Source organism: Oryctolagus cuniculus, chromosome 18, assembly GCF_051225735.1.
Source record: "Oryctolagus cuniculus isolate XC-2025 breed Fujian yellow rabbit chromosome 18, ASM5122573v1, whole genome shotgun sequence".
Classification (NCBI taxonomy): domain Eukaryota; kingdom Metazoa; phylum Chordata; class Mammalia; order Lagomorpha; family Leporidae; genus Oryctolagus; species Oryctolagus cuniculus.
Window position 1 is genome coordinate 3,561,894 of NC_142884.1, and position 24,044 is coordinate 3,585,937.

Here is a 24,044-nt window from a genome sequence, read left to right on the forward strand (position 1 = left end):
TCCCTCCTGCACCTGGGAGGCAGCCGATGGCCAAGTACCGATTCCTGGGTGTGGCCGGGCCCAGCCCACTGCCCAGGGCACCTGAGGAGCGGAGCCAACCAGCCTCCTTCCCAGACGCCTTTTAAGGTTTGACAGCGAGAGAGAGGGAGAGAGGCACCTGGTGGTCCACTCCCCACCTGGCAACACCTGTGACCGGGCAGGCCGCCAGCAGCTTCCTCCAGTCTCCTACCACGGGGTGCAGGGCCCACACCCCAGCCCACCTGCTCTTTAGTAGCTGCGATTCAAACCAGCACGCACATGGGCTGCGGCACCGCAGAGGTGTGTGACCCACTGTGCCCAACACCAGCACCTAAGTAAGCCTGCACGGGAGTGCCCGCACGCAGGGCCGGCGCCCGGAGCCACACGAGAGGCCGGTGCGACAGGTCTGTTTATTGTGGGCAGGGGCTCAGGAGCTCTTGGTGGGGCGGGTGCGCTTCCTCTTCACCATCACGGGCTTCTGGCTGCGCAGGATGGCGCTGGCTCTGCGGATGGCGGCCTGAGGGCGGGCAGGGCAGGGTCAGCTCAGCGCACCCCGGCAAGGACCCCAGTCCTGGCCAGAACCCCGCCCCCGCAAGCTGTCTCCCCTGGGCCTGGATCAGCGCACCCCGCCCCCGCAAGCTGTCTGCCCCCCAGTCCTGGCGAGGACCCCACCCCCGCAAGCTGTCTCCCCTGGGCCTGGATCAGCGCACCCCGCCCCCCAGCTGCCCCCAGTCCTGGCGAGGACCCCACCCCCAGCTGCCCCCAGTCCTGGCGAGGACCCCACCCCCCGGCTGCCCCCCAGTCCTGGCGAGGACCCCACCCCCCAGCTGCCCCCAGTCCTGACGAGGACCCCACCCCCGGCTGCCCCCAGTCCTGGCGAGGACCCCACCCCCGGCTGCCCCCCAGTCCTGGCGAGGACCCCACCCCCGGCTGCCCCCCAGTCCTGGCGAGGACCCCACCCCCCAGCTGCCCCCCCAGTCCTGGCGAGGACCCCACCCCCGGCTGCCCCCCAGTCCTGGCGAGGACCCCACCCCCGGCTGCCCCCCAGTCCTGGCGAGGACCCCACCCCCCGGCTGCCCCCCAGTCCTGGCGAGGACCCCACCCCCGGCTGCCCCCAGTCCTGGCGAGGACCCCACCCCCGGCTGCCCCCAGTCCTGGCCGGCCCCCGCGCCCGCTCACCATGCGCAGGTCGGGGCGGTACTTGTTCTTGCGAATCATGTGCCGGATGCTGCTGAGCGTGGCCCGGGCGTTCTTGTTGATGGTGGTGCGCACGTACGAGGTGGCCGGCTTCCGCTGGCCTGGTTGGGCAGAGTCCAGGGCTCAGCCCTCCCAGCTGCATCTCAGTGCCCTGGACCAGGTCAGGCCCCTCCCAGGGCCCCCGACGCCGGGCTCCCCACACACAGGCCTGCCTGGGAGCGGAGGCGACCGGCCGAAGACATCTCCCGCCCCTGAACGACACAGGGCCAGAGCTGGCCAGGGGAGGCTAAAGGCCCAGCTGCAGCCCTGCCCCTGACGTGCAGGCACCAGGGGGACCATGAGGGCCCCGCCGCCCAGGGTCGCAGACAACGTCCAGCTAGCAAGGCCTGGGGGGAGGGGGCCTCCTGGGGCCCCAGGCGGAAGGCGGGGCCCAGCCCTGAGCCCCCAGCCGGCCTCCTTCCCGCACCTGGGAGAGGAGACGGCACCCACCGCAGGTGCAGAAGTACTTAATCCGGAAAAGCAGCGCGCTGGGGTGGTGCAGTCCTGGCGCGGCCCCCACGCCGGCAGCGCGCCCCCGGCCCCGCCCGCACCCCGCTCACCGGATCTGCGCTTCATGACCACCACGACGCCCTTGCCGTCGGCCGCCGGCTCCACGCCCACGGTCTTGCGGTGGATAAGCCCGTTGTAGCGGAACGAGTTGCGGGCCTTCAGGTTGTTGGGCTCCTGGCGCGGGGGCGGCGCGGGGCGAGGTGAGGGGCGAGGCCCGCGCGGGGGTGCCCCGGCCCCCGCCCCGGCCCCGCGGCCCGGCCCCGCTCGCTCACCGTGCTGTACGTCTGCTTGTTCCTCTTGATCAGGAAGCTGGAGCAGTTGCGCACGACCATCCACTGCAGGTGCGCGGACATGGCGGCGGCTGCGGAGAAACGGGGCGCGCACAGCTGTCAGCGACCGGGCCTACGGCGGCGGCGCCCGACGCGACGGGACCCGGAAGGGAGGACGCGGGCGCTCTCGCGTGCCCGGAGAGGGCAGAGAACGCGGGAGCCGGCCGCCATGCTGGCCAGGCGGAGGGACCACGCTCACCTCCTCGCACCGAGGCTGCCGGAGACGGAAAGAGGCACGCCGGGGGCGGGGCGAAGCCTTTAATACCGCGCACGCACTTCCGCTTCCGCCCTGGGCCCGCCTCGGAAGCCGGCGGGTGGGCTCGGCTATTTCCGTCGGCCCGTCACGCACCCCTCGGGAGCCTTCGGAGCTCTTCGGCTGGAGAGGCGGAGGAGCGTTGTGTGGTGGCGAACTCCCGCCGCCGGGCTCCCACGGAGGACTTGTCACTCAGAGCTCGGCGTGGGGCTTCATACGCGATGGGCGCTCATAAACATCTGTCTTATGAATGGACGTGTGAATGTGGGAACTACTTCAGCCCAGACTTAACGGCGGCTTCTGGTGTTTCCGGTCCCTGCTAGCCCTCGGCTGTCTCCGCCCCCCGTTCGGCCATTTTCGGAGCCTCCGGAAACTCCCGAGGGGCGGCTCCTCCCCCCTCTTTGCCCCGCCCCATGCCCCAGCCCGCTTCGGGCCTGCTCGGAGACACTCTGAAGGAGTTCGGCCGCGTTCGGAACCCTTCGGCTCATGCCGGCAGTCTCCCCGGGGTCTGACCGTTTTAGGAGTCCGAGGAGAGCCGGGAATGGAAGCGCCTGGCGGCTCTCTCCTCCCCGGGGGCGTGGGTTTCTCCTGAGGGAAAGTCGCCGTAGGAAGAGAGGTTTGCGCGCGGCCGTCCTGGTTCTCTTTAGGGGTTCCACTCGGCTCTGCCCAGCCTCTCCCCCGGGGCCTCGCTGCCCCCTTCTTTTTAGAACATTTTTATTTCATTTTATTTGAAAGACAGAGATCTCCCGCCCACACAAAAAAATGTTCACAAACAGGCGCCGGAACTCCAGCGGGGTAGCCCACTTTGGGGAGCAGGGTCCCCCGCACCTGCTTTCCAGGGCGTGCACTGGCTGGACGCTGGGCCAGAGCTGGCGCTGGCCCCGGACACTCCCCTGCAAGGTGCCCACCCCCCTACCTGCACCTCCTCTGCCTGTCCATTGTGCAACGCCCACCGCCCTGGCTTCTGCACCCAGGGTCCTGACGTCCCCTGCCGTCGGTTGGGGGAGCAGAAGTCACGCGCGCAGGCTGGAGCTGGGGCGGCCTAAAGGCGGGACAGTGCCCGTGCCCCGTCCACTCGTGCACCTTGCCTCGCAGCTGCTCCCCGCGCTCCCTGAGGGCAGGGCCTGTGTCGGGTCCCTGCCTGTGCCCTTGGGCTGGCCCCGCGGTGGGCACGCTGCCGGTGCGCTGGGGGCCTCTGTGCCCTGCGGCTCACTGGATGGAGCCCCCACTCTGGGGACGGGGCTCCCACAGTGCCCGCTGGTTCCTCCCTCAGCGCCCAGACACTTCGTTCTCTGCTTTCCACGAGGCCTCGTCCGTCCGGTATTGCTTCTGAGCCCCCCTGTTCGCGCTAGGCGGCCTGTTGCGCACGCCGGAGCGCCAGGCGCCTCCATTACGCACCGGGAAGTTTTTGGCCACGTGTTCCCCCGCTCCCCGGCTCCTTGAAGGGTAGGGGTCCCGGGCCACCCCCACCTGTGCGCCACAGGCCTCTCAGCGACCGCCTCTGTCCTAGAAGCACCGCCGGGGGCTGCCCCCACCGAGCCTGGGCAGCCCGCTCCCAGCTCGGCTCAGGTAACCAGGCGGGCGCTGGGCACACCTGGCGCCGTCCCCAGACCCCGCCCCGCCCGGGCCGGGCCGGGCCGCACCCCGGAACGCTCTCTGCCAGCGCAGGGGCAGGGGCAGGGGCAGGGCCATGGCGGCGGTGGCGGCGGTGTGCGCCTCGCAGGGGCTCCCGCCGGGAGCACCGTCCGCACCGGCGCCCGCGCCCGCGCCCGCGCCCGCGGCCGGCCTGGGCCGCTGCCGGATGGCGCTGCTGCTGGCCGTGGCGCTGGACGTGGCGGGCATGGCGGCGCTGCTGACCGGCGTGTTCGCGCAGCTGCAGGTGCGCGGCCGCGACTTCGGCGACTTGCTCATCTACTCGGGCGCGCTGCTCGTCTTCCTGAGCCTGCTCGGCTGGATCCTCTGGTACACGGGCAACATCGAGATCTCGCGCCAGGAGCTGGAGCGCGACTACGGCCTGCGGCCCACGGCGCTCGCCCGCCTCGCGCGCAAGCTCTCCCGCCGCTGGTCGGCGCCCGCCGCCGGCCCGCGCGCCGCGCCCGGCTCCCGGGGGGCGCGCCGAGCCGCCCGCGCGCCCCCGCCGCCCGCCGCCGCCGCCCGCCGCGTGCGCCTGCAGCTCGCCACGCTCGAGGCCGGCCCCGGGGCGGCGGGCGCGGGCAGCGAGTGAGCCCCCAGGTGAGCTGGCGAACCCCGGAGAGACCAGCAGAGACGGAGTTGGAGAGGCCGGGGAAGGGGCGGGGCGAGGTGGAGACCGCAGGCCCACGGAGGCAGAGAGTGGAGGCCGTGGCTCGGGGGGCGCAGGCTTAGAGGGAAGCCCTGGCCGCAGGTAGGAAGAGTCGGGGTTGCCCACATCTGGAGGCTCCCCTCTCCCTCCAGGCGCCAGGCGCCCAAGGCCTGTTGGAATCTTCCGGTGTGACTGGGTCCCTGTCCCGCGGCGCGGCGCGGGAGACAGGCCCGGAAAGGCGCCACCCTTGCCCGGGTTCTCTGAGAAGGGCAGAGCGGGAGGAGACAGGACTGCTGGGTCCCTCGCCCCTCTCGTAGCCGCCCTCCTCTCCACCTGGCCTGCTGTTGCCTTCTGGTCCACACCACGCCGCTCACTGCTGCGTGAGTACCTAGTGCGTCCCTGCGTCACAGATGGGTAGGGGTCCCTACCCATCAGATGGCCTGAATCCTTTAGGGAAAAAAAAATTAGTTACCTGAAAGGCAGTTAGAGAGGGAGGGGGGAGAGGGGCCGGCGCTGTGGTGTGGCAGGTAAAGCCTCCAGCTGCAGTGCCGGCATCCCATATGGGCGCCGATTTGAGTCCCCAATGCTCCACTTCTGACCCAGCTCCCTGCCAATGGCCTGGGAAGGCAGTGGGAAATAGCCTAAATGCTCAGACCCCTGCACCCACGTGGGAGACCCAGAGGAAGCTCCTGGTTCCCGGCTTCGGATCGGCCCAGCTCTGGCCGTTGCGGCCATTTGGGGAGTGAACCGGTGGATGAAGACCTCTCTCTCTCTCTCTCTTTCTCTCTCTCTATAACTCTGCCTCTCAAATAAATAAATAAATCTTTAAAAACAAGAGATGGGGCATGGGGGGGGGGGTGGATCTTACATCTGCTGCTCATTCCCTAAATGGCCACAACATCCAGGCTGGGGCTGGGCCAGACCAAAGCCAGGAGCCTGGAGCTCCATCCGGGTCTCCCTCATGGGTGCAGGGGCCCAAGCACTCGGGCCATGTTCTGCGGCCTCCCCAGGCCATCAGCAGGGAGCTGGATGGGACATGGAGCAGCCAGGACCCCTAAACATTTTATTTATTTATTTATTATTTATTTATTTATTTTGACAGGCAGAGTGGACAGTGAGAGAGAGAGACAGAGAGAAAGGTCTTCCTTTGCCGCTGGTTCACCCTCCAATGGCCGCCACGGCTGGCGCGCTGCAGCCGGCACACCACGCTGATCCGAAGGCAGGAGCCAGGTGCTTCTCCTGGTCTCCCATGCGGGTGCAGGGCCCAAGCACTTGGGCCATCCTCCACTGCACTCCCTGGCCACAGCAGAGGGCTGGCCTGGAAGAGGGGCAACCGGGACAGAATCCGGCGCCCCGACCGGGACTAGAACCCGGTGTGCCGGCACCGCAAGGTGGAGGATTAGCCTAGTGAGCCGCGGCGCCGGCCAGGACCCCTAAACATTAGCCTGCTGCGGACGCATTGCGCTCCGAGTCCTGCCCGTGGTTTCTTGGCCTGACTCTCACCATGGGCCCCTGCCTGTGCCGCGCTCCACACCAAGAGCGCCTGCCCTCGCTGTCTCCACAGCACCCGGAAACTTCTCCCGAGTGTCCTTTAAGAACCAACTCGGGGCCAGCGCTGTGGCACAGTGGGTATAGCCACCGCCTGCAACGCTGACATCCCGTAGGAGGGGTGGGTGGAGGAGTCCCGGCTGCTCCACTTCCCATCCAGCTCCCTGCCAGTGCGCCCAGGAGGGCAGCAGAGGGTGGTTCCCGCCGCCCACGTGGTGCAGGGGTCTCCCACACTGGTGCAGGGGCCCAAGCACTTGGGCCATCTTCTACTGCTTTTCCAGGCCACTGCAGAGAGCTGGATCGAAAGAGGAGCAGCTGGGACTAGAACCGGTGCCCATATGGGATGCCGGGGCTTCAAGCCAGGGTGTTAACCTGCTGCACCACAGCGCCAGCACCTGTAACACGTATTTTAAAAAGAACAAACGAACTCGACTTCTCTGCTCTTCCGTGAGCGGAAGGCTGCGGCTGCTTGGATGACCCAGTGCTGTGCGTGTGCGTGTGCGCGCGTGTGTGTGTGTGCCCACGCGTGGTTGTTGCTGCTGCCGTCTCTCCCACCACACAGGAAGTGCCCTGGTTTGGTGTCTGCTCCTGGCATTTTTCCAGGGAAGTGGGAACGCAGGCAAAGCTGATGCCTGCATAGGTCAGTGTGTGTGTGTGGGGTGGGGGTGAGCTGGTGGATGGATGGACTGGTGATGGATTGCTGAGTGGGTGGGTGAGTTGGTTGATAGTAGATGTGTCGGGCGGTGGATTGGTCAGCACATCAGCTGATGGATGGCTGCGGTTGCATTGGTTGGTCAGGTGGCTGAAATGATGGTGTGCACTGATGGACAGGTGGACAGGTGCATGGGTGGGTGGCTGGGCTGAGGGGGGACAGCGGCCAGACCACTGAATCCATTCCCAGAGGGCTCGGTGGTGCCCGTGAGGGAACTGAACTCCCCGGGGCTGGCACGCGTGCCGTCGGAGGGGTGTCGTGCTGTCCCGGTGAGGCCGGCGCGGAGCGCTCGGAGTGGCCACACGTCCTGTAGTGCAGACGAGGACACTGATCTCACGGAGGACGAGCGCTCTGCCCAGAGGTGAAGCGCGGGCCGAGGCCGCCTTTGCCGTCGAAGGCGAGCGCCATCTCCTGGGGCTAAAGTCACCCTGGAGGACCCTTCAGAGTGCCCAGACCCTGCACGTCCTAGAGCGAGGCTCAGGCTGAGCTGACTGGCGCGGCGGCCCCTCTCAGAGGACGCCGGGTCCTGTCCGACACAGGGCCTGTCCCGTGTGCAGGCGAGGTGCCGCCAGCATACCAAGCACACGGGACTTGGGTGAACAGAGACCCACACGTTCCAGCTCTGCGGTCTCCCGCTCCCTGCGAAGCAAAGCCAGCTGAGAAGAGGGGCAGAGCCTCCCTCACCCACTTCTCTTCCTCCGTCTCTGCCTGGGTCCCCGTCTCTCCGGGTCTCGTCTCTGCCTGCGTCCCCGTCTCTCCGGGTCTCGTCTCTGCCTGGGTCCCCGTCTCTCCGGGTCTCCCTCCCTCCCTCTGCCTTTCCCCGCCTCTCTTCCTGTCTTGCTGCAGTGGATCCCACTGAGTTAAAGGCACTCCCACATGGGGGGGGGGAGGGTGTCGGCATCAAACGGGGCAGCAGGAATGCAGGGGCCACAAGCAAGCCTGAGTCCAGGCAGGGGGCTGGGAAGACAGGCACGGGGGAGGGGGTCCTGCAGGAGCGGTCACTGACGCCACCCTCTCTCCTGCAGACCACCCCACGCCCCATCCGTGAGGAGCGGACTGAGCTGTGCACCTGCCCTCACCCAGCCGGCTGCTGGGACGCCCGCCTGCCCGGCATATCCACGCTCGGATAAAGGCCTCTGCCTCCAGCCTGCTTGTCTGTCTGGGAGAGGGACTGCGCTGGTGTTGGGCCAGGGCAGGGGCCCACGGGAATGTGGCCACCCCTTGGGGGACCCACAGCCCCTGGGGACACGGGAGCCAGCATCATGCTAGCCTTTCGGAGGGGACCTGGAAGCCAGAGCCGCCCACTCAGCCTGTGTTGATTTGGGTCTTCAGAAAAGCAGACGCAGGGACAAACCAGACTGGCGAGATATTTATTTGGGGGCGCATTTCCTGGGGGTGGGGAGGGGGGAGGCGGTCAGCCGGGATGAGTCTTGGGGTGGAAGCAGTCTTCCAAGATTCCGGCCGGGCAGCGGGCAGTCTGGGAGCCGAGTCCGTGGCTAGGGGAGGCCCAGGCGTCCAGGACGGGGACCTGTGGGTCGGCGGAGGAGCTTCCGGCAGACAGGTGCAGCAAGTCCCGGTTTGACGCGCTGGGCGTAGCCTGGCCCCTCCCCAGTGCTCGGCCCCCACCCCACCTAGCCCCAGCTCGCTTGTCGGAGGCTCAGCTCCCCCGGGACCACAGCCGGAGTCCTCTTCAGCCCAGGTCCTACTCAGCTCGCACCACACAGGAGCACTGCCCAGCCCAGGTCCCCCTCTGCTCTGACCCCGCACACACCAAAGCCACGCACACGTCCCCTGCCCGGGCTGCCCCTGTGGCTCTCAGAGAAGAAAACGTCTGACTACACATTCTATCTTTATTGAGGGGTCCCCCAGGGACGCCCCTAATCCTCTTCCTCGCCCCCCTCTGTTTCCTCGCCCCCTTCCGTGCCTTCCCCCTCCGTGCCCCCGGTTTCCGCCGCCTCGGTGGGCAGGGAGGCCGGCACGCTGCCGACGGACGGCGTCTTTTTCTCGCTGGCCCGGTCCTTGGACAGCAGCGAGACCGTCCTGGACAAGTCACATTTGCCCTGCAGGAACACCGGCAGGTGCAGCATGTCCTGGCGCTTGGCCCACCTGTTGGGGGTGGGGCACACGCTCAGCCTGGGGCCCGTCTGCCGGCCCCTGGGGGCCCTGCCCCCCCCCCAGGCCGCCCCGCTCACCAAAACAGGCAGATGCTGGAGATCAGGAAGAGGAGGCCTCCGCACGTCCAGCCCAGGGCCCACATGTGCTTCCTACGCATGTTCTCTGCGCAAAGTGGGCGGCTTGAGGACCCGAGCCGCCCCGCTGCCAGCCCCGGCCCCGGCCCCGGCCCCGGCCCCGGCTCTCACCGTCCGGCCGTTGGTGGTAGCAGACCCCGTCGCGGTAGCAGCAGCGCAGGCGCAGGCACAGGTTGGGGTTCTCAATGGCCGCCTGGCCCCCGCAGCTCTCCCGGTCCCACACGTCCCCCTCGCAGCCTGGGGGCCAGGCACCGTGGGCAGCCTCAGGCACCGGGGCCCCAAAGCCAGGCTGGCCTGCCTGCTTACTCTTTTTTTTTTTTTTTTTTTTTTTTTTTTTTTTTTTGACAGGAAGAGTGGACAGTGAGAGAGAGAGACAGAGAGAAAGGTCTTCCTTTGCCGTTGGTTCACCCTCCAATGGCCGCCACGGCTGGCGCGCTGCGGCCGGCGCACCGCGCTGATCCGATGGCAGGAGCCAGGAGCCAGGTGCTTTTCCTGGTCTCCCATGGGGTGCAGGGCCCAAGCACCTGGGCCATCCTCCACTGCACTCCCGGGCCACAGCAGAGAGCTGGCCTGGAAGAGGGGCAACCGGGACAGAATCCGGCGCCCCGACCGGGACTAGAACCCGGTGTGCCGGCGCCGCTAGGCGGAGGATTAGCCTAGTGAGCCACGGCGCCGGCCTTGCCTGCTTACTCTTGATCCCTCCGGGCTCCCAGCCCCTCCTCCCCCAGACCCAGGGCCTCCTCCCTCAGACCCAAAGAGTTCAAGTCCCAGCCCCTCCTCCCTCAGACCCAGGGCCTCTTCCCTCAGACCCAAAGAGTTCAAGTCCCAGCCCCTCCTCCCTCAGACCCAGGCCCTCCTCCCTCAGACCCAGGCCCCAGAGCCCTCCTCCCTCAGACCCAAAGAGTTCAAGTCCCAGGCCCTCCTCCCTCAGACCCAAGAGTTTAGGCCCCAGCCCCTCCTCCCTCAGACCCAGGCCCTCCTCCCTCAGACCCAGGAGTTCAAGTCCCAGCCCCTCCTCCCTCAGACCCAAGAGTTCAAGTCCCAGCCCCTCCTCCCTCAGACCCAAGAGTTTAGGCCCCAGCCCCTCCTCCCTCAGACCCAGGGCCTCCTCCCTCAGACCCAAGAGTTCAAGTCCCAGGCCCTCCTCCCTCAGACCCAGGAGTTCAAGTCCCAGCCCCTCCCTCAGACCCAGGAGTCAGCCCCGGGCTCCCCTCCCTGGGGCCCCAGGATCGCGGCCTCTGCTCACTCCACGGATAGAAGAATCCCTGGATTCCATTCCCATCTGTCAGAGAAAAGCCGTGGTGTTGCGGAGCTGTGGCTGGGCTGGGCCCCTCCGCAGCTCCCCGGCCCTCTCCCGGCCCCTCACCTACGGAGCCCTGCACCAGCAGGAGAAGCCCTAGCACCGGGATCCCAGAGCCCACCATGTCGCCTCCCCAGACCCCTGGGGCCTCTGTGGGGAGAGCCCTGGAGGACATCGCCCCAGCAACAGCCCGGCCCCGCCCGCCTGCCCTGCCCCAGGATTCCAAGTTCCGTTGCTAAGGGTCCCCTTGTGGGGAGGCTGCAGGGGCAGGCGGGGCTCCCACCGGCCTGAGCTAGCCAGGGTTGGGGCGCGGGGCTCCCACCGGCCTGAGCTAGCCAGGGTTGGGGCGCGGGGCTCCCACCGGCCTGAGCTAGCCAGGGTTGGGGCACGGGGCTCCGGTGGGGGTCTCGGGCGCGGGGAGAGTCTGTCCAGCAGCCTGGGCAGCAGGAGGTGCCCAGCAAGGGGCTGGGGCCGGGCAGCTCGCCCTCGTTCACCGGGACACCGGGGAGGTGGGAGGCTCTGGGAGCACTCCGGCCCGGGCGCCCCTTCCCTGGGGGATCTGATGGCGGCGGCAGGTGGCCGCCACCTTCTCAGGAAACTCCGTTGCTAGGGAGTGTTTCCCCTTGGCAACCAGGGGAGGGGGCTGCAGAGCGAAGCCTCACTGAGCCCCATTGTTAGGGAAGGGTCCCCCCAGCAACCAGGGGGCCTGGGGAGGGGAGACAATGGGCACTGGAGCCCCAGGCCCGCACCTGGCCGGGAGTCCCCTGGTGCCACCAAGCCGCCTTCTAGGGACCTGATGGCACAGGGACGGGGCTGGCCAGTGGGGGCAACTGCTGGGCACGACCCCCATTTCTCACCTCCAACTGTTTCCCCAGCTATGAGCTGGTGGGGGAGGGGCCAATCCTCCCATGAGGGAGCTCCGTTAGGACCATGAGCCCGTCTGCCGGCCTGACATCCACTCAGCATTAGGGTGCAACACAGACGGCTCTCAGATCCCCCGCTTGGGCCGGGGCCCCTGAGTCTGGCAGGAGAGAGGGCTGGAGGCCTGGACCCCTGGGTCTGAGGGAGGAGGACCTGAGACCTGGACTCCTGGGTCTGAGGGAGGAGACCTGGGACCTGGACTCCTGGGTCTGAGGGAGGAGGGCTGGGACCTGGACTCCTGGGTCTGAGGGAGGAGGGCCTGAGACCTGGACTCCTGTGTCTGAGGGAGGAGGGCCTGGTCCCTGAGACTCCTGGGTCTGAGGGAGGAGGGCCTGGGCCCTGAGACCCCTGGGTCTGAGGGAGGAGGACCTGGGACCTGGACTCCTGGGTCTGAGGGAGGAGGACCTGAGACCTGGACCCCTGGGTCTGAGGGAGGAGGACCTGAGACCTGGACTCCTGGGTCTGAGGGAGGAGGGCCTGAGACCTGGACTCCTGTGTCTGAGGGAGGAGGGACTGGGGACCTGGGACCCCTGGGTCTGAGGGAGGAGGGCCTGGGCCCTGAGACCCCTGGGTCTGAGGGAGGAGGACCTGGGACCTGGACTCCTGGGTCTGAGGGAAGAGGGCCTGGTCCCTGAGACTCCTGGGTCTGAGGGAGGAGACCTGGACCTGGGACCCCTGGGTCTGAGGGAGGAGGACCTGGGACCTGGACTCCTGGGTCTGAGGGAGGAGGGCCTGAGACCTGGACTCCTGGGTCTGAGGGAGGAGGGCCTGGTCCCTGAGACTCCTGGGTCTGAGGGAGGAGGGCCTGGGCCCTGAGACCCCTGGGTCTGAGGGAGGAGGACCTGGGACCTGGACTCCTGGGTCTGAGGGAAGAGGGCCTGGTCCCTGAGACTCCTGGGTCTGAGGGAGGAGGGGCTGGGGGGGACCTGGACTCCTGGGTCTGAGGGAGGAGGACCTGGGACCTGGGACCCCTGGGTCTGAGAGAGGAAGGCTGGAGGCCTGGACCCCTGGGTCTGAGGGAGGAGGGCTGGAGGCCTGGACCCCTGGGTCTGAGGGAGGAGGGCCTGGGCCCTGAGACTCCTGGGTCTGAGGGAGGAGGGCCTGGGCCCTGAGACTCCTGGGTCTGAGGGAGGAGGGGCTGGGCCCTGAGACTCCTGGGTCTGAGGGAGGAGACCTGGGCCCTGGGACCCCTGGGTCTGAGGGAAGAGGACCTGAGACCTGGACTCCTGGGTCTGAGGGAGGAGGGCCTGGGCCGAGACTCCTGTGTCTGAGGGAGAAGGACTTGGGACCCGGGACCCCTGGGTCTGAGGGAGGAGGGCCTGGCCCTGGGACCCCTGGTCTGAGGGAGGAGGACCTGGGCCCTGGGACCCCTGGTCTGAGGGAGGAGGGGCTGGCTGGGGCCTGGACCCCTGGGTCTGAGGGAGAAGGACTTGGGACCTGGGACCCCTGGGTCTGAGGGAGGAGGGCCTGGCCCTGGGACCCCTGGTCTGAGGGAGGAGGGACTGGGGACCTGGGACCCCTGGGTCTGAGGGAGGAGGGGCTGGCTGGGGCCTGGACCCCTGGGTCTGAGGGAGCCCCAGTCTCCGGGAACCATGAGTCTGACCCCCGTCATTGCACCCCCTCCCGTAAACATCCTGGAGGGTGCTGAGTGGGCCCGGGCTGCCTCCGTCAGAGATGACACAGGTCCGAGGGGGCTCGGCAGGGGGCCGGGGGTGGGGGTCAGGGGGCTACAGGGCTGAGGCTGGGCAGCTGCTGACTGTTTCCTGTGTCAACATCATCTGGACCCACTTCCCAATTCCCGGGATTCCTCAGGGATCAAGGAGGGGGTGGGGGGGCGGGGCTGCCGGGCCCTGGACCGCGGCTCGGACCGGGGAGGCCCCCCGCCGCACGGCTCCCACCGCTAATGACAGGTTTGAGCTGCCTCTGTGGCCAGCCTGCCCCGTCACCCCCCAGAGGCCAGACGGGACCCCCCAGGGACAGACAGACGGACACACACAGCCTCCCCGGACCTGCTGACCTCACACCCAGCCAGCCCCTCCTGGCCCGGGGGCCGGCACATCAGCGAGGACCCCCCTGGGAAAGCCCCCCAGGTCCCAGGGACCTCTCCCGCAGCGGCTGTGACGGGTCTCCCAGCCTGCCCCCACCCTCACCCCCCCTGTTTGTTTCCAAGGCTCCGCGCCGGTCTCTGGCCCCGGCTTTATTTGCGGCTCTGTCTTCTCATTCTGGGTCTTTGTGGTCCTGTCCCTATTTCGGTTTCTCCTCTGTCATCTGTCTTTCTCGGGATTCCCCAGCCCCGTCCCTGGCTGGCTGGCTTGCTCGCTCTCTTGTCCTGGCTGCCATGGAAGTGGCCCAAAGCATCCTCACCCAGCCCAGGGGAGACCCAGGAGCCCAGATCAGTGCCCCCCGCCTTCTGCAGCCCCCACCCCCACCCCCGGGAGGGGGAAGTCTGTCCCCACGCCACCCAGTGGAGGACCCAGACAAGAAACCAACCCCTGATTTGTCCCAGACTCAGACTGTCCACACACAACACTCCTTCCACCACTCTCCCATAAGGAAGGCTCAGGCCCCCGAGGCTGGGGCAGGAGGGGCCGGGGGCCTGGACCCCAGGGTCTCAGGGAAGAGGGGCCGGGGGCCTGGACCCCTGTGTCTGAGATGAGGGAAAGGGGGCTAGGGGCTGGCCCCCCATCTCTGTAGGTGGCGGCGGCTGGCATTCCGGATCCCTGCTTTTGCCCCCAAGCTGGCCCCAGGCCCAGTGCCCCATCCCCTCGGGCCGGTCCATCCCCCGGGCCAGTGGCCTGAGTCACCTTGGCTGGCCCCGCCGGTCTGGGGTGGGGGTACGTCAGCTCTCCTTTCACTGACGCAGCCTTGGGCCCCCCACGCTGACTCAGCCGGAAACAGGCCCCCTGAGGGGCGGAGACCCAGTGGTCAGAGGCCTGGGTCCCTGCGGGAGCCAGCCGGGCTGCGGAGGGCCCCTGGGGGGCCCTAGAGGGGGCAGCCGTGAGAGATGCAGCAGAGCAAGCTCTCACCTGAGGCAGTGAGGTCATGTCCCACCCTGGGGGGGCTGTGACCTCACCTCCTCGGGGACCTCAGCCGTCGCTCCCCCAGCAGTGGCAGATGGGGAGGGGAGGCCTGCTGCTGTCCTGCACCCCCAGAGCCACCTGGCCAGCCCAGCACAGTCCTAGGGGGCCTCGCAGGGGTCCCACTCAGTCCAGCCCCATCTTCCTCTGATGGGGGAGGCCCTGGGCGACCTGGGGTGGCGTCCCTGTCCCTCTCCTGCCGGGCTGTGGATACCGGCCACCTGCACCCCTACATGCCTGTGTGGGCATTGCTGCCTCCCCCTCCCCCTCTGGGTCCCCTCCTACCTACCTGGCGGCTCCCCTGTCTCCATCCCCCCCTGCCTGGCCTGGTCCAGGTCTCTGGCTCCTGCTGCCAGCCCTGGGCCCTGGGCGGCTGCCCCGGTGCCCGCACCCCGCTCACCACCCTTGCCCGTCCATCACTCCCACCCCCTTCCAGTCTCTCCCAGGGGCTACATCTTTCTCTGTCTCCTTGGACGTGGTGGTAATAAAATTTAATGGTGAAACTAGCAATGGTTAACATTTATTGAGTGCTGACTTGATGCTTCACATGAGTGAGCTCAGTGCATCCTCGCCCCGGCGTTAGGGGGTGGGGGCTGCCCTCTCTGTCCCCACTTCACAGATGAGGAAGCTGAGGCTCCAGGCGGAGACCGCACCCCCCTCCCCGAGCATCTCTCCTCGCCGCCGTCCCTGGGTCCCTGGCATCTGGATCCGGTCCTCTCCCACCTTCACCTCTGCCTCTCCTGCGCCCACTGCCAAGTCCCGACATCCTGGTGTCTCCACGGCTCAGGGCCTCGTCACTGGCCTGGTGTCTGCTCTGGGCATTCTTCTGTCACCTGTCCACCCCCCACCCCGCCCCGTCTGAGCCTGGACGCCTCCATCCCTTCCCGCCAGAGCCTCTCTGTCGGCTCCCACCCCCAGGACCACTCCCCAAGCCTGCCCAGCGAACTCCGTGCCCCGCTTCTCCCCTGCGTCTCCCCGGCTGCCCCCACCCAACTCTCTGGGTCTCTGTTCCTCTCGCTGAACCACTCTCTTCACCGATGTCTCAGTCTCTCCATCTCTCCCTCGCGCCTCTGCCTCCCCCCCCCCCCCGCCCCGCATGCCTCTCTTCTGCCTCCCCATCTCCCTCTCCGCCCGTCCTGGTCCAGCCAGACCCCCCACCCACAGCGAGGCCCCAGCTCCAGAGCCATGTGTGTGTCTGCCCCGACCGTGGAGGTGGAGGGAGGGGACGCCAATGACCTCACCAGCCTCTCTCCGACCACCCCCCCTCCCTTTTCAACTTTTCCAACTTTTTCTTCCGTGCCCTCCTCCGAGCGGCGGCGTGAGCCCTGCGAGAGCCGGCTGGGTCTGAATGGAAAAGGCAGGCAGGGAGGGTGAGTCAGGATGTGTCAGGCCGCCCTCCCCTGCCGCCTGCCCCCCGCCCGCCGCCCCGGCCCCCTATATAACCCCCCAGGCACACACACTCCCTCACTGCCGCGGCCCTCCTGCCGCAGCTCATGCCTCCCCTCCCCAGGCCGCGGACAGGGAAGGGTTAAAGGCCCCCAGCTCCCTGCCCCTGCCCTAGGAACCCCTGGCCCTGTGGGGACATGAACTGTAAGTTGGTTCAAGTTCATGGGGTGGGAGGAGGAGGAGGAGGAAGGCGGGGAGCAGACACCGCGGGGGGGATCCAGGAGAGCCAGGCACAGGCAAGGGGAGAAGCCGGCAAGGTGGGGGCCGAGAGGAGAGGGGCGAGGGGACAGGGCCCGCCGGGGGACGGGCAGAGGCTGGCGGCGAACCCCAGAGGGCGCCGGGCGAAGCAGACCCCCGGGACGGGGAAACTGAGGCACAGAGCCCAGAGGCGCTGCGAGCAAGCCCGGGAGCGAGCGCGGCCCGCCGCCAGCGAGGGCTGAGAGACAGGGACGCGGACCCGGCGCTCCCGAGAACCGGACGGCTGCGGCAGGCGGACGGACGGACGGACGGCGGCGGACCAGGGGGCGGGCTGGGGGTGTGATAAGAGCGGGGCGGCCCGGGGGGCGCTGATTGGCTGGCGGCCGCCGGGGTGGGCGGGGCAGCGGGGGATGGGCGGCCGGGCAGGGGGCGGGCCGCAGCCCCCGCGCCCCGAGCTCGCGTCCCGGCTCGGCGGCTCCGGCTGTGCGCGGGGCCCCGGCCTCCCCGCCCAGGTGCGCCCGGCCGCCTTCGCCGGGAGGGGCCGGCTCGGGGGCTCGGCCCCGCGGAGGCGGGCCGCAGTCTCCGGGCCGCGGCCCCCGGCCCCTGGCTCCTTCCCCGCGCCCAGCCCGGCTCCGGCTCCGGGGCCCGGGGAGGGGGCAGGTTCTGGCCTGTGCCTCCCCCCTCGTGCCCCGCCCCGGGGCCCAGATTCCGGCGTCCGGGGGCGGACGGGAGACGCCCGGCCCGTCTACCCGCCCCGGGCCGCGTCTGCTCCGACGGGCGGGGCGGCCAGAGCCTGGGAGGGAGAGGGCAGCCCGCCTGGCCCTCGACCTGCCCGGGGGAGCTCCACCCTGGGACTCAGGACCTCCAGCCACTCCTGTCTCAGGCTCCCCCTGGCTCAGACCGGGGAGTCTGGGCCCCCAGCCCTGCTGCCCGGACCCGGGAGTCAGTCCTGACAGCTCCCTGCTCCTCCTGCCCCAGGTGTTGGCCGCCTGGTCCTGGTCGTGCTGAGCCTGTGGCCACACAGAGCTGTTGCCCCGGGCCCACCTCCTGGCCCTCCCCGAGCATCCCCAGACCCTCGGGCGGAGCTGGACAGCACGGTGCTCCTGACCCGCTCGCTCCTGGCGGATACCCGGCAGCTCACGGCGCAGCTGGTAGGAGACTGGAGGCGTGGGCCTGGGGCAGAGCCGGAATGACTGCGCGGGGGGGTGGGGGGTGGGGGGTGGGGGGGGGTGGGTTCTGGCAGGTTCTGGGCTCCGGGAGTGGCAGGGGATGGAGGGAGCCTGAGGGCGGGCACGGTCCCCTCACCGCTTCTCCCCCCCCCCCCCGCCCTGCAGAAAGACAAGTTCCCCGCCGAAGGGGACCACAACCTGGATTCCCTGCCCACCCTGGCCATGAGCGCAGGGGCACTGGGAGCCTTGCAGGTAAGGGCAGGGGTGGAGGTGGGGGGCAGGCGGTGGAGGGGTGAGGTCACCGGGGAGGAGGGGGAACAAGCAGGCCTCCAGCAGGCACCCTGACACCGCCGCGTCCCGGTCCCCAGCTCCCAGGGGTGCTGACCAGGCTGCGAGCCGATCTGCTTTCCTACTTGCGGCACGTGCAGTGGCTGCGCAGGGCAGGGGGCACCTCCCTGAAGACCCTGGAGCCGGAGCTGGGCGCCCTGCAGGCCCGGCTGGACCGGCTGCTGCGCCGGCTGCAGCTGCTGGTAGGTCCCGACCCCAACCCTCACCCCAGGCCTAGAAACCCCAGGCCCCCCACCTCGACACCTGAGACCCAGACCCTAGACCCAGCTGGACCACCCCATGTCACCAAGATCCTGTGGCCCCGAGGCCCCAGGCCCTAACCTCCCAGCCTCCACCGGAGACCTGAGACCCCACAGTCCGTCCTCTCGTGGTCCCCAAATCCCAGCTCCGGAGACTCTGAGGCCAAAGCTGCCCATCCTGAAGCCACAGGCTTGCACCCCAGCTCCCTGGAGGCCCTAAGTCCCAGCAATCCAAACCCTTGCCCCCAGACTTGGCCCTGAGACATCGAAACCCTTGGTGCTGACCCCAGCCCTGGGATCCTGACGCCTCAAGGGCCCAGACTCAGACGGCGAGGGCCTGGCCCCGCTCCACAGACCCCGGGCCCTCAGAGCCAAGACTCCCAGGCCCCGAGCCCCTGTCTTGCTCCCAACATCTGAAACCCTGAGGCCCCAGATCCCAAACTGTGAGTCTGTAAGACCCCACACCCTTCGGAGACGGAAAATCCGTAGATTCCCAGCGCCTGGGCCTGACCCCAGGGGCCCTGGGCCTCAGATGCCAGCTCCGGCTCTGAGGCCTTGGCCGTGAGTCCAGTGCCTGCTCCTCGAGACGCCAGCCCTGAGATCCAGGGCCTGACCCCAGGCACTCCCTGAAATCCAGCACCAGGGCCCAGTGACTCTGCAGCCCCAGCCCCAGCCCCGGATGTCCACCTGCAACACCGCACCCCCACGCCAGACACGGGCCCCTTGTCCTTGGCTGACCTCCTGTCCCCTCCTCCTGACAGATGTCCCGCCTGGCCCTGCCCCAGGCACCGCCAGACCCGCCGGCGCCCCCCCTGGCTCCGCCCGCCTCGGCCTGGGGCGGCATCAGGGCGGCCCACGCCATCCTCGGAGGGCTGCACCTGACCCTGGACTGGGCCGTGCGAGGGCTGCTGCTGCTGAAGACCCGGCTGTGACTGGGCCCGGGGCCGCATCGTGCTTCGAAGCCAGATCTTATTTATTTATTTATTTTGGCACTGGGCGGGGGGGTGATGGCTGGGGTCGCCCCTCCCCCATTACCTCTCCCCAGTTAGAGTCCCTGCGGGAGACCTGGGCAAGGGGACATCTGTGCCTTATTTATACTTATTTATTGAAGGGGAATGGGGTGGGAGGAGGAGGCCCCGGGATCCTAGGATCTTGGGTCTCCGATAGTTTGTCCACAGTTATCTTCCTGGCCCCCACCCCTCTGGGCCTGGGGGTGGGGCGTGGGGAAGCATATTTTATTTATTAAACAATTACTTTTCCATGTTGGGGTGGGGAGGGAAGGGCAAAGCAAGCCTGGGTGTTGTACGTGTGTGGGAGGGAATTAAATTTGTCTGACACGTCGTCCACCTGCAGGCGGCTTCTCCAAGGCAGAGGAGACTGGCTGGGGGCCAGCGAGCTCTGCGTGGCTGTCAGAGTCGCCGGTCAGCGCTTAGAGGTCCCAGGTGGTCACCGCTGACCAAAGCTCCTCTGTGGGGCAGAGCTGCCGGCTCACGCTCGCGATGACCGCGCACGGGAAGCAGCCTCCGGCCAGCCAGAGGGGAGGCCGCTGGGGACGCACAGGTGTCCGCTGAGAGCCGCCCCTGGGCTCCTGCTCCTGCGACGCGGGCCGGGAGGAGGCGCCCTCGGGGAGCGGGGTCGGGGCTGACTGCTGTCGCGTGTGCTTGTCTGTATTTCCCAGCATTCCCACCACTGTGTACTTTGCATGACACTTACCAAAAAAAATAAATAAATAAACACTATTTTTAGAACGATGATACCGGCCTCCCTCAACAACCCCCCCCAGAAACCCTCAGAAGGGCCGAGGGCCCCCCCACCCCATCTGGGGATGGACAGAACCGACCCTGTACTGGCGCCTGGCTGCCCCCGCCCGGGCCCCGCTCCCATCAGACCCGGGGTCTCGGCATCTTGGGGAAGGTTTGGGTCTCAGGCAGGGTTGAGACTGCCCTGCAGACCCGGCTGGCTAGTCACAGCAGCCCAGACTCTGCCAGGACCCTGCGCTGTCATGAGTTGAGGCCTGGGGGCGGGGGTGCCCAGCCGGGCGCCCGGTTCTGATTCACCCACTCCAGCCCTCAAGACTCCAGGCCAAGCCCCGGGGGGAGGGAGGAGGGAGCCCCCGGCCCCCCAGAGAGTCCCCAGGAACTGTCCCCTGTGTGTCCGATGAGGTCACAAAGCCCCCTACCAGGGGCTCCTCCCCCAGGCCAGTGCTGTCCACCCCCGCAGGGCCATGGCTTCGTCCCGAGTCTCCCAGCCCTGGGGAAGTCCCACTGTCTGTGTCCGCAGAGCTCCTGACACCCCTGAAACCCAGGCTTGTGGGCTGGGGTAGGGCCGGGAGAAGGGTGGGAGCACCCCGGGATCCCAGGTCCGGAAATCTGGGCCCCCACGCTCCCCCCACCAGCATGAAGCGGCTGCGGAACATCCGGCGCCTTGAGCTGCCCCAGGGCCCCCCGAAGTGGGTCCCCATTCTGGGCGAGCTGCAGAAGACCCTCCAGAGGGGCGAGTACCTGCCCCTGCGCCCGCTGCCCATGTTCGAGAGTAACTTTGTGCAGGTCCCCAGCTCCCTGTGCCCCGGGGGCTGAGGGGGCAGGGGCGGGGCAGCGAGAAGCCCGCCATGGGGGTGGCCGTTGGGGGCGGAGGCTTTAAGAAGGCCTGGGAGGGGTCTTGGCAGCAGGGGGCACAGCGGGGAGCAGTGGAGGGGTGCTGGAGAAATGCGTGGTCCCAGCCACTCTCCCCCGCCTCCCCAGGTGACCAACCGCGGGGGTCCCGTGTTCCTGCATCACAGAACCAACAGGCTGACCATGGGCGTGGCCGCCTCGCTGCCCGGCCTGGTGCTGCCGGACATCCTGCTGATCGCTCAGCCCTCCCAGGGCAGGGACAGCTCCAACCTCGTGCTGACCAGGTGCCAGGCGGCCCCCGCGCCCCGCCCGCCCCCTCCCCTGCCGGCTGCTCTAGCCACCCGTCTCCCGCCTCCCCCAGGATGATCCCACTCGACCTGGTGCACCTCTACGTCCACGACCTGTCCACCTGGCGCCTGAAGCTGCGGCTGGTCACTGGCCGCTACTACTACCTGGAGCTGGACGCCCCTGGCCACGAGGTGGGCTTCCTGTTTGACCGCTGGATCCGCCTGATCAACCTGCTTCGGGAGCCTGCCACCACCTGGGCCCCCAGGACCCTGCACACGCCCCCCCTGGACCTGTCCCTGGCCTCAGCGCCTGCCTCCACCTGGCACCTCCAGGTGGGGCACCCCCTCCACAGAGCCCAGAGGCGGCAGGGCCTGGAGACCCCCAGATTAGGTTGCACGGGGAAGGGGGAGCAGGAGTGTCCCCAGGAACGGGGCGGGGGTCTGAGGGAGGAGGGGCTGGGGTCTGAAGGAGTCAGGGGAGGGGCTGGGTCTGCAGACTGATGGCTGGGTAGGTAATGGCGAGGGCAGACCCCTCCTGACCTCCCGCCTGCTTCTCCACAGAACCAGTGCTACAGCGGACACACAGGTGAGCCCCCGGGGGCTGTCCCAGAGCCCCGCCCACCCCACCCCTCCAGGGCCCTGACCTGCCGCCTCGCTCTCCCTTCCCAGAAACAGTCACCGGGCCCACCTTCCCTTACAAGACGGTGACATCTCAGAAACAGAAGAAGGCCAAGGTGGGCTGCCCCTCCTCGCTGGTCCCGGGGGGGGGGGAGCAGGAGGGGTCCAGGCCACCTTCTCTGACGCCCTCTTGCTGCGCCCGCTGCCAGGCGCTGAAGCGCAGGTTCAAGTCGCAGGCCGTGGGCGACTCTGTGCCCCTCATCTGGTCGCAGCTGGAGCACGCCGACTTTCAGAAAAAATCCGTGGAGAAGAGGTGGGCTGCCACGCGGGGGCGGGGCTGGGGAGGGGGCTGGGGCCGCTGGCCCACACTGCTGTCCCCACAGGTCCCTCCCGGACGCCCGGGAAGACAGGTCTCAGACCCAGATCCACGTGTCCGGTGAGACCAACCCCCTTCCCCCGCCATGTGGCTCGGGCCGTGGGGTCCCGGGGCGAAGGGCTCAGACGGCGCCCCCTCCCCGCCCCCCAGAAAAGGCCAGCATCACCATCCGCACCATCTTCAGCATCATCTCCAACACCGTGAACCCGGCTCAGTCCTCGCAGAAGGCCAGCTGCAGATGGGGGCTGGGGGCCCGGGGAGGAGGGGCTGGGGCTGGGGGCCGCCCGCGCTGACCCTGGGTCCCTGGCAGGCTGGCAGTCCTGACTCCCAGAGAGCGTCCAAGCAGCAGCGGCTCCTGGACACGCCTTCGCGTTGCGTCCTGGGGGACAGCACCGTCTTCCCCTTCCCGGGCTCCTACGACCACCTGGACATGCTGCTGTGGCAGCAGGACATCGGGGAGCTCATGGACCCCGAGTCCAGCACGCTGTCCTCTTCCTCCCTGGGCACGGCTCCCGGCCCCCCTGCCACGCACCTCTGTCCGTCCTACTCCCCGTTCCCCAGGCCCAGCGGCAAGGCCAGGCCGGCCAGCTCCCGGAAGGCCCCCTCTGCCCCTGTCACGCCTTGGAAGACGCCGTTCATCGTGGACCAGTCCCAGAGGGTCCCGGTCCTGCCCGCTGCACCCCGGAAGGCCCCCGCCCCGCATGCTCCATTCCGGAAGGTCTCAGCGGCGCCCGCTCTGTCCCAGAAGGCCTCCATGGCACCAACTGTCTCCCAGAGAGCGGCTGCTGTCCCTGCGCCACGCCGGAAGACCCCCCTTGGGTGTCTTCCCCACAGAGCCCCAGCCATCCGCCGCGGCATGTCGCCCAAGAAGGCCCTGGCCGTGCCTGCCCCACCTGCGCAGCAGGCCCCGTCGTCGTCGTCGGCACCTGCCGTCCCCCAGAGGGCCGGCACCCCCCCTCCCCCAGCAAGAGAAGCGTCACCCCAGAAGGCTGTGTCCGCACCTCCCCAGGACCAGGGCGCTCCCGACGCCCACGCGGCGTGGGGGGCGCCCCCCGAGGATGCTGCCCTGCTGCCCACGGGGGTCCCCGGGCAGGCGCTGCAGGAGGGAGCACAGCCGGCGGTGCTGGTCGGGGCCCAGGTGACCGACGTGGTGGAGATGAGGGCCCAGGCGACCACCCTGGAGCTGCCCTTCACCACCACCAAGAAGCAGTCCAAGGAGTTCCTGGTCACCAAAACCCGGGAGGTCGCCCTGGAGGGCTTGCGGGGCCGGGGCAAGTTCGAGGACAGGGCCCACCAGGCGAAGGAAGAGACCGTCGTGGAGCTGCCCGGCCTGAAGTCCAAGGAGGTGGAGCAGCACAAGAAGTGGGTCAAGACCAGGGAGCTGGCCGTCGAGGGGCCCCGCCAGGAGCACAACCGCCCCTTCTCCGTGGAGGGGCTCGCCCTGGCCAAGCTGATGATCATGGCCAGCTCCAAGGAGCAGCACCTGCGGCCCGCCGTGGCCTCCATGCCCTCCTGGCTCTCCGTGACCTCCCAGGCGTCCGCCCTGCCCTTCAGCTCCAGCCAGCTGTCCTTGCTGGAGAGGACGCCCGTGGTGGTCAGGGAGCAGGTGGAGGTGCACGCCTGGGGGAGGGAGTGCATGCCGCGGGGGGCCGACAGGGCCGAGCCCTCCAAGGGCCCCCCCCAGCCCGCCTCCACCCCCAACAGCCCCAGGATGACCGCCTCCTCCCAGATTCCAATCCCTCTGCCCGCCACGCGCTGGGAGGACTTGCCGCAGCCGCCCCTCCTCGCGCCGCCCCCCACCAGGGCGGACACCATGTCCGAGGCGCCCCAGCATCGCCCGCGGAAACCCCATGATCCCAGGAGGGCGCCGAAGCCACCCCCGCTGGCCAAGATGGGGTCGTCCTCCAAAATCCTCCTGCCTGTGCTCTTGGAGATGGAGAGGATGAGGGAGAAGGAGGCCAAAAAAGGGGCGGTACCCAAGGAAGATCTCCGCCCTTCAGCCAGGTACTGCACGCTCCGTCGTCTGGGCGAGGCGGAGGGGCTGGGCCCCTCCGGCCCCTCTGCTGTATGCCATGGGCCAGAGGGTAGCACCGGGCAGCAGGGGTGTGGCTGCGACCGTGGAGGCAGGGGCGGTGGGGGACAGAGACATCCTGCCTTGCACAGGGGGTCTAGGAACACCTGACAGAGGGGAGGGGGAAACCAGGAGATCATCCGGACAGGGGAGGGGGAGCAGCCCTGCAGGACACGGGGGCTAGGGGTGAGCGCCTGGGGTCCTGGTGCAGTCACAGGAGCCGCCAGGTGGCTCCGTCGTGTGGGA

At 68.6% G+C, this 24,044-nt stretch overlaps 6 protein-coding genes across 9 annotated transcripts; 3 read left to right on the plus strand and 3 right to left on the minus strand.

Annotated features, from left to right (window-relative positions):
• Positions 1–409: 409 nt before the first annotated feature.
• RPL28 (ribosomal protein L28) lies at positions 410–23,516 on the minus strand. Of its 2 annotated transcripts, none has more exons than XM_089319642.1 (5): positions 23,508–23,516; positions 2,037–2,125; positions 1,815–1,938; positions 1,198–1,316; positions 410–535 (listed from the first exon to the last, which is right to left on the minus strand). In XM_089319642.1, exons 2-5 carry the CDS (start codon positions 2,115–2,117, stop codon positions 446–448), a joined length of 414 nt encoding a protein of 137 aa, XP_089175768.1. In that variant the 5' UTR covers positions 2,118–2,125; positions 23,508–23,516; the 3' UTR covers positions 410–445. The 2 variants fall into 2 exon arrangements, with proteins under 2 accessions (XP_089175768.1, XP_051698174.1); XM_051842214.3 differs by lacking the exon at positions 23,508–23,516 and adding an exon at positions 2,293–2,326.
• Positions 3,848–8,245, plus strand: TMEM238 (transmembrane protein 238). Of its 2 annotated transcripts, none has more exons than XM_089319641.1 (2): positions 3,848–4,225; positions 7,913–8,245. In XM_089319641.1, the coding sequence occupies exons 1-2, from the start codon at positions 4,037–4,039 to the stop codon at positions 8,015–8,017; spliced, it is 294 nt and encodes a 97-aa protein (XP_089175767.1). In that variant the 5' UTR covers positions 3,848–4,036; the 3' UTR covers positions 8,018–8,245. The 2 variants fall into 2 exon arrangements, with proteins under 2 accessions (XP_089175767.1, XP_051687070.2); XM_051831110.3 differs by having other exon boundaries at positions 3,867–4,578.
• TMEM190 (transmembrane protein 190) lies at positions 8,278–11,528 on the minus strand. 2 transcript variants are annotated; one of them, XM_051831109.3, is made up of 5 exons: positions 10,503–11,528; positions 10,383–10,418; positions 9,248–9,373; positions 9,080–9,164; positions 8,281–8,993 (listed from the first exon to the last, which is right to left on the minus strand). In XM_051831109.3, the coding sequence occupies exons 1-5, from the start codon at positions 10,609–10,611 to the stop codon at positions 8,765–8,767; spliced, it is 585 nt and encodes a 194-aa protein (XP_051687069.1). In that variant the 5' UTR covers positions 10,612–11,528; the 3' UTR covers positions 8,281–8,764. The 2 variants fall into 2 exon arrangements, with proteins under 2 accessions (XP_089175764.1, XP_051687069.1); XM_089319638.1 differs by having other exon boundaries at positions 8,278–8,993; positions 10,383–11,528.
• LOC138846775 (uncharacterized) lies at positions 10,927–13,030 on the minus strand. Its single transcript, XM_089320106.1, has 3 exons — positions 11,624–13,030; positions 11,186–11,229; positions 10,927–11,042 (listed from the first exon to the last, which is right to left on the minus strand). Exons 1-3 carry the CDS (start codon positions 12,988–12,990, stop codon positions 10,927–10,929), a joined length of 1,527 nt encoding a protein of 508 aa, XP_089176232.1. The 5' UTR covers positions 12,991–13,030.
• IL11 (interleukin 11) lies at positions 16,018–18,777 on the plus strand. Its single transcript, XM_051831108.2, has 5 exons — positions 16,018–16,024; positions 17,057–17,229; positions 17,413–17,499; positions 17,616–17,777; positions 18,596–18,777. Exons 1-5 carry the CDS (start codon positions 16,018–16,020, stop codon positions 18,764–18,766), a joined length of 600 nt encoding a protein of 199 aa, XP_051687068.1. The 3' UTR covers positions 18,767–18,777.
• Positions 20,231–23,909, plus strand: GARIN5B (golgi associated RAB2 interactor family member 5B). The gene is made up of 7 exons (XM_089320107.1): positions 20,231–20,380; positions 20,576–20,730; positions 20,808–21,225; positions 21,324–21,664; positions 21,735–21,787; positions 21,878–21,954; positions 21,987–23,909. Exons 1-7 carry the CDS (start codon positions 20,231–20,233, stop codon positions 23,907–23,909), a joined length of 3,117 nt encoding a protein of 1,038 aa, XP_089176233.1.
• Positions 23,910–24,044: the final 135 nt, after the last annotated feature.

What these genes read in the sequence shown, in the direction of transcription:
- TMEM238 (XM_051831110.3), top strand. Translation starts at nt 4,037, where the DNA reads ATGGCGGCGGTGGCGGCGGTGTGCGCCTCGCAGGGGCTCCCGCCGGGA.
- RPL28 (XM_089319642.1), bottom strand. Translation starts at nt 2,117, where the DNA reads ATGTCCGCGCACCTGCAGTGGATGGTCGTGCGCAACTGCTCCAGCTTC. An exon ending in ACAAGCAGACGTACAGCACG is followed by an intron (nt 1,939 to 2,036) that starts GTGAGCGAGCGG and finishes CCCCCGCGCCAG; the next exon opens with GAGCCCAACAACCTGAAGGC. An exon ending in ACCGCCCCGACCTGCGCATG is followed by an intron (nt 536 to 1,197) that starts GTGAGCGGGCGC and finishes GCCCGCCCTCAG; the next exon opens with GCCGCCATCCGCAGAGCCAG.
- LOC138846775 (XM_089320106.1), bottom strand. Translation starts at nt 12,990, where the DNA reads ATGTTTACGGGAGGGGGTGCAATGACGGGGGTCAGACTCATGGTTCCC. An exon ending in CCTCAGACACAGGAGTCCAG is followed by an intron (nt 11,230 to 11,623) that starts GTCTCAGGCCCT and finishes CTGTGCCATCAG; the next exon opens with GTCCCTAGAAGGCGGCTTGG. An exon ending in ACCAGGGGACTCCCGGCCAG is followed by an intron (nt 11,043 to 11,185) that starts GTGCGGGCCTGG and finishes AACACTCCCTAG; the next exon opens with CAACGGAGTTTCCTGAGAAG.
- GARIN5B (XM_089320107.1), top strand. Translation starts at nt 20,231, where the DNA reads ATGAAGCGGCTGCGGAACATCCGGCGCCTTGAGCTGCCCCAGGGCCCC. An exon ending in AAAAAATCCGTGGAGAAGAG is followed by an intron (nt 21,665 to 21,734) that starts GTGGGCTGCCAC and finishes CTGTCCCCACAG; the next exon opens with GTCCCTCCCGGACGCCCGGG. An exon ending in GACCCAGATCCACGTGTCCG is followed by an intron (nt 21,788 to 21,877) that starts GTGAGACCAACC and finishes CCCGCCCCCCAG; the next exon opens with AAAAGGCCAGCATCACCATC.
- IL11 (XM_051831108.2), top strand. An exon ending in GGCAGCTCACGGCGCAGCTG is followed by an intron (nt 17,230 to 17,412) that starts GTAGGAGACTGG and finishes CCCGCCCTGCAG; the next exon opens with AAAGACAAGTTCCCCGCCGA. An exon ending in TGCGCCGGCTGCAGCTGCTG is followed by an intron (nt 17,778 to 18,595) that starts GTAGGTCCCGAC and finishes TCCTCCTGACAG; the next exon opens with ATGTCCCGCCTGGCCCTGCC.
- TMEM190 (XM_089319638.1), bottom strand. Translation starts at nt 10,611, where the DNA reads ATGTCCTCCAGGGCTCTCCCCACAGAGGCCCCAGGGGTCTGGGGAGGC. An exon ending in CTACCACCAACGGCCGGACG is followed by an intron (nt 9,165 to 9,247) that starts GTGAGAGCCGGG and finishes CACTTTGCGCAG; the next exon opens with AGAACATGCGTAGGAAGCAC. An exon ending in TCCAGCATCTGCCTGTTTTG is followed by an intron (nt 8,994 to 9,079) that starts GTGAGCGGGGCG and finishes CACCCCCAACAG; the next exon opens with GTGGGCCAAGCGCCAGGACA.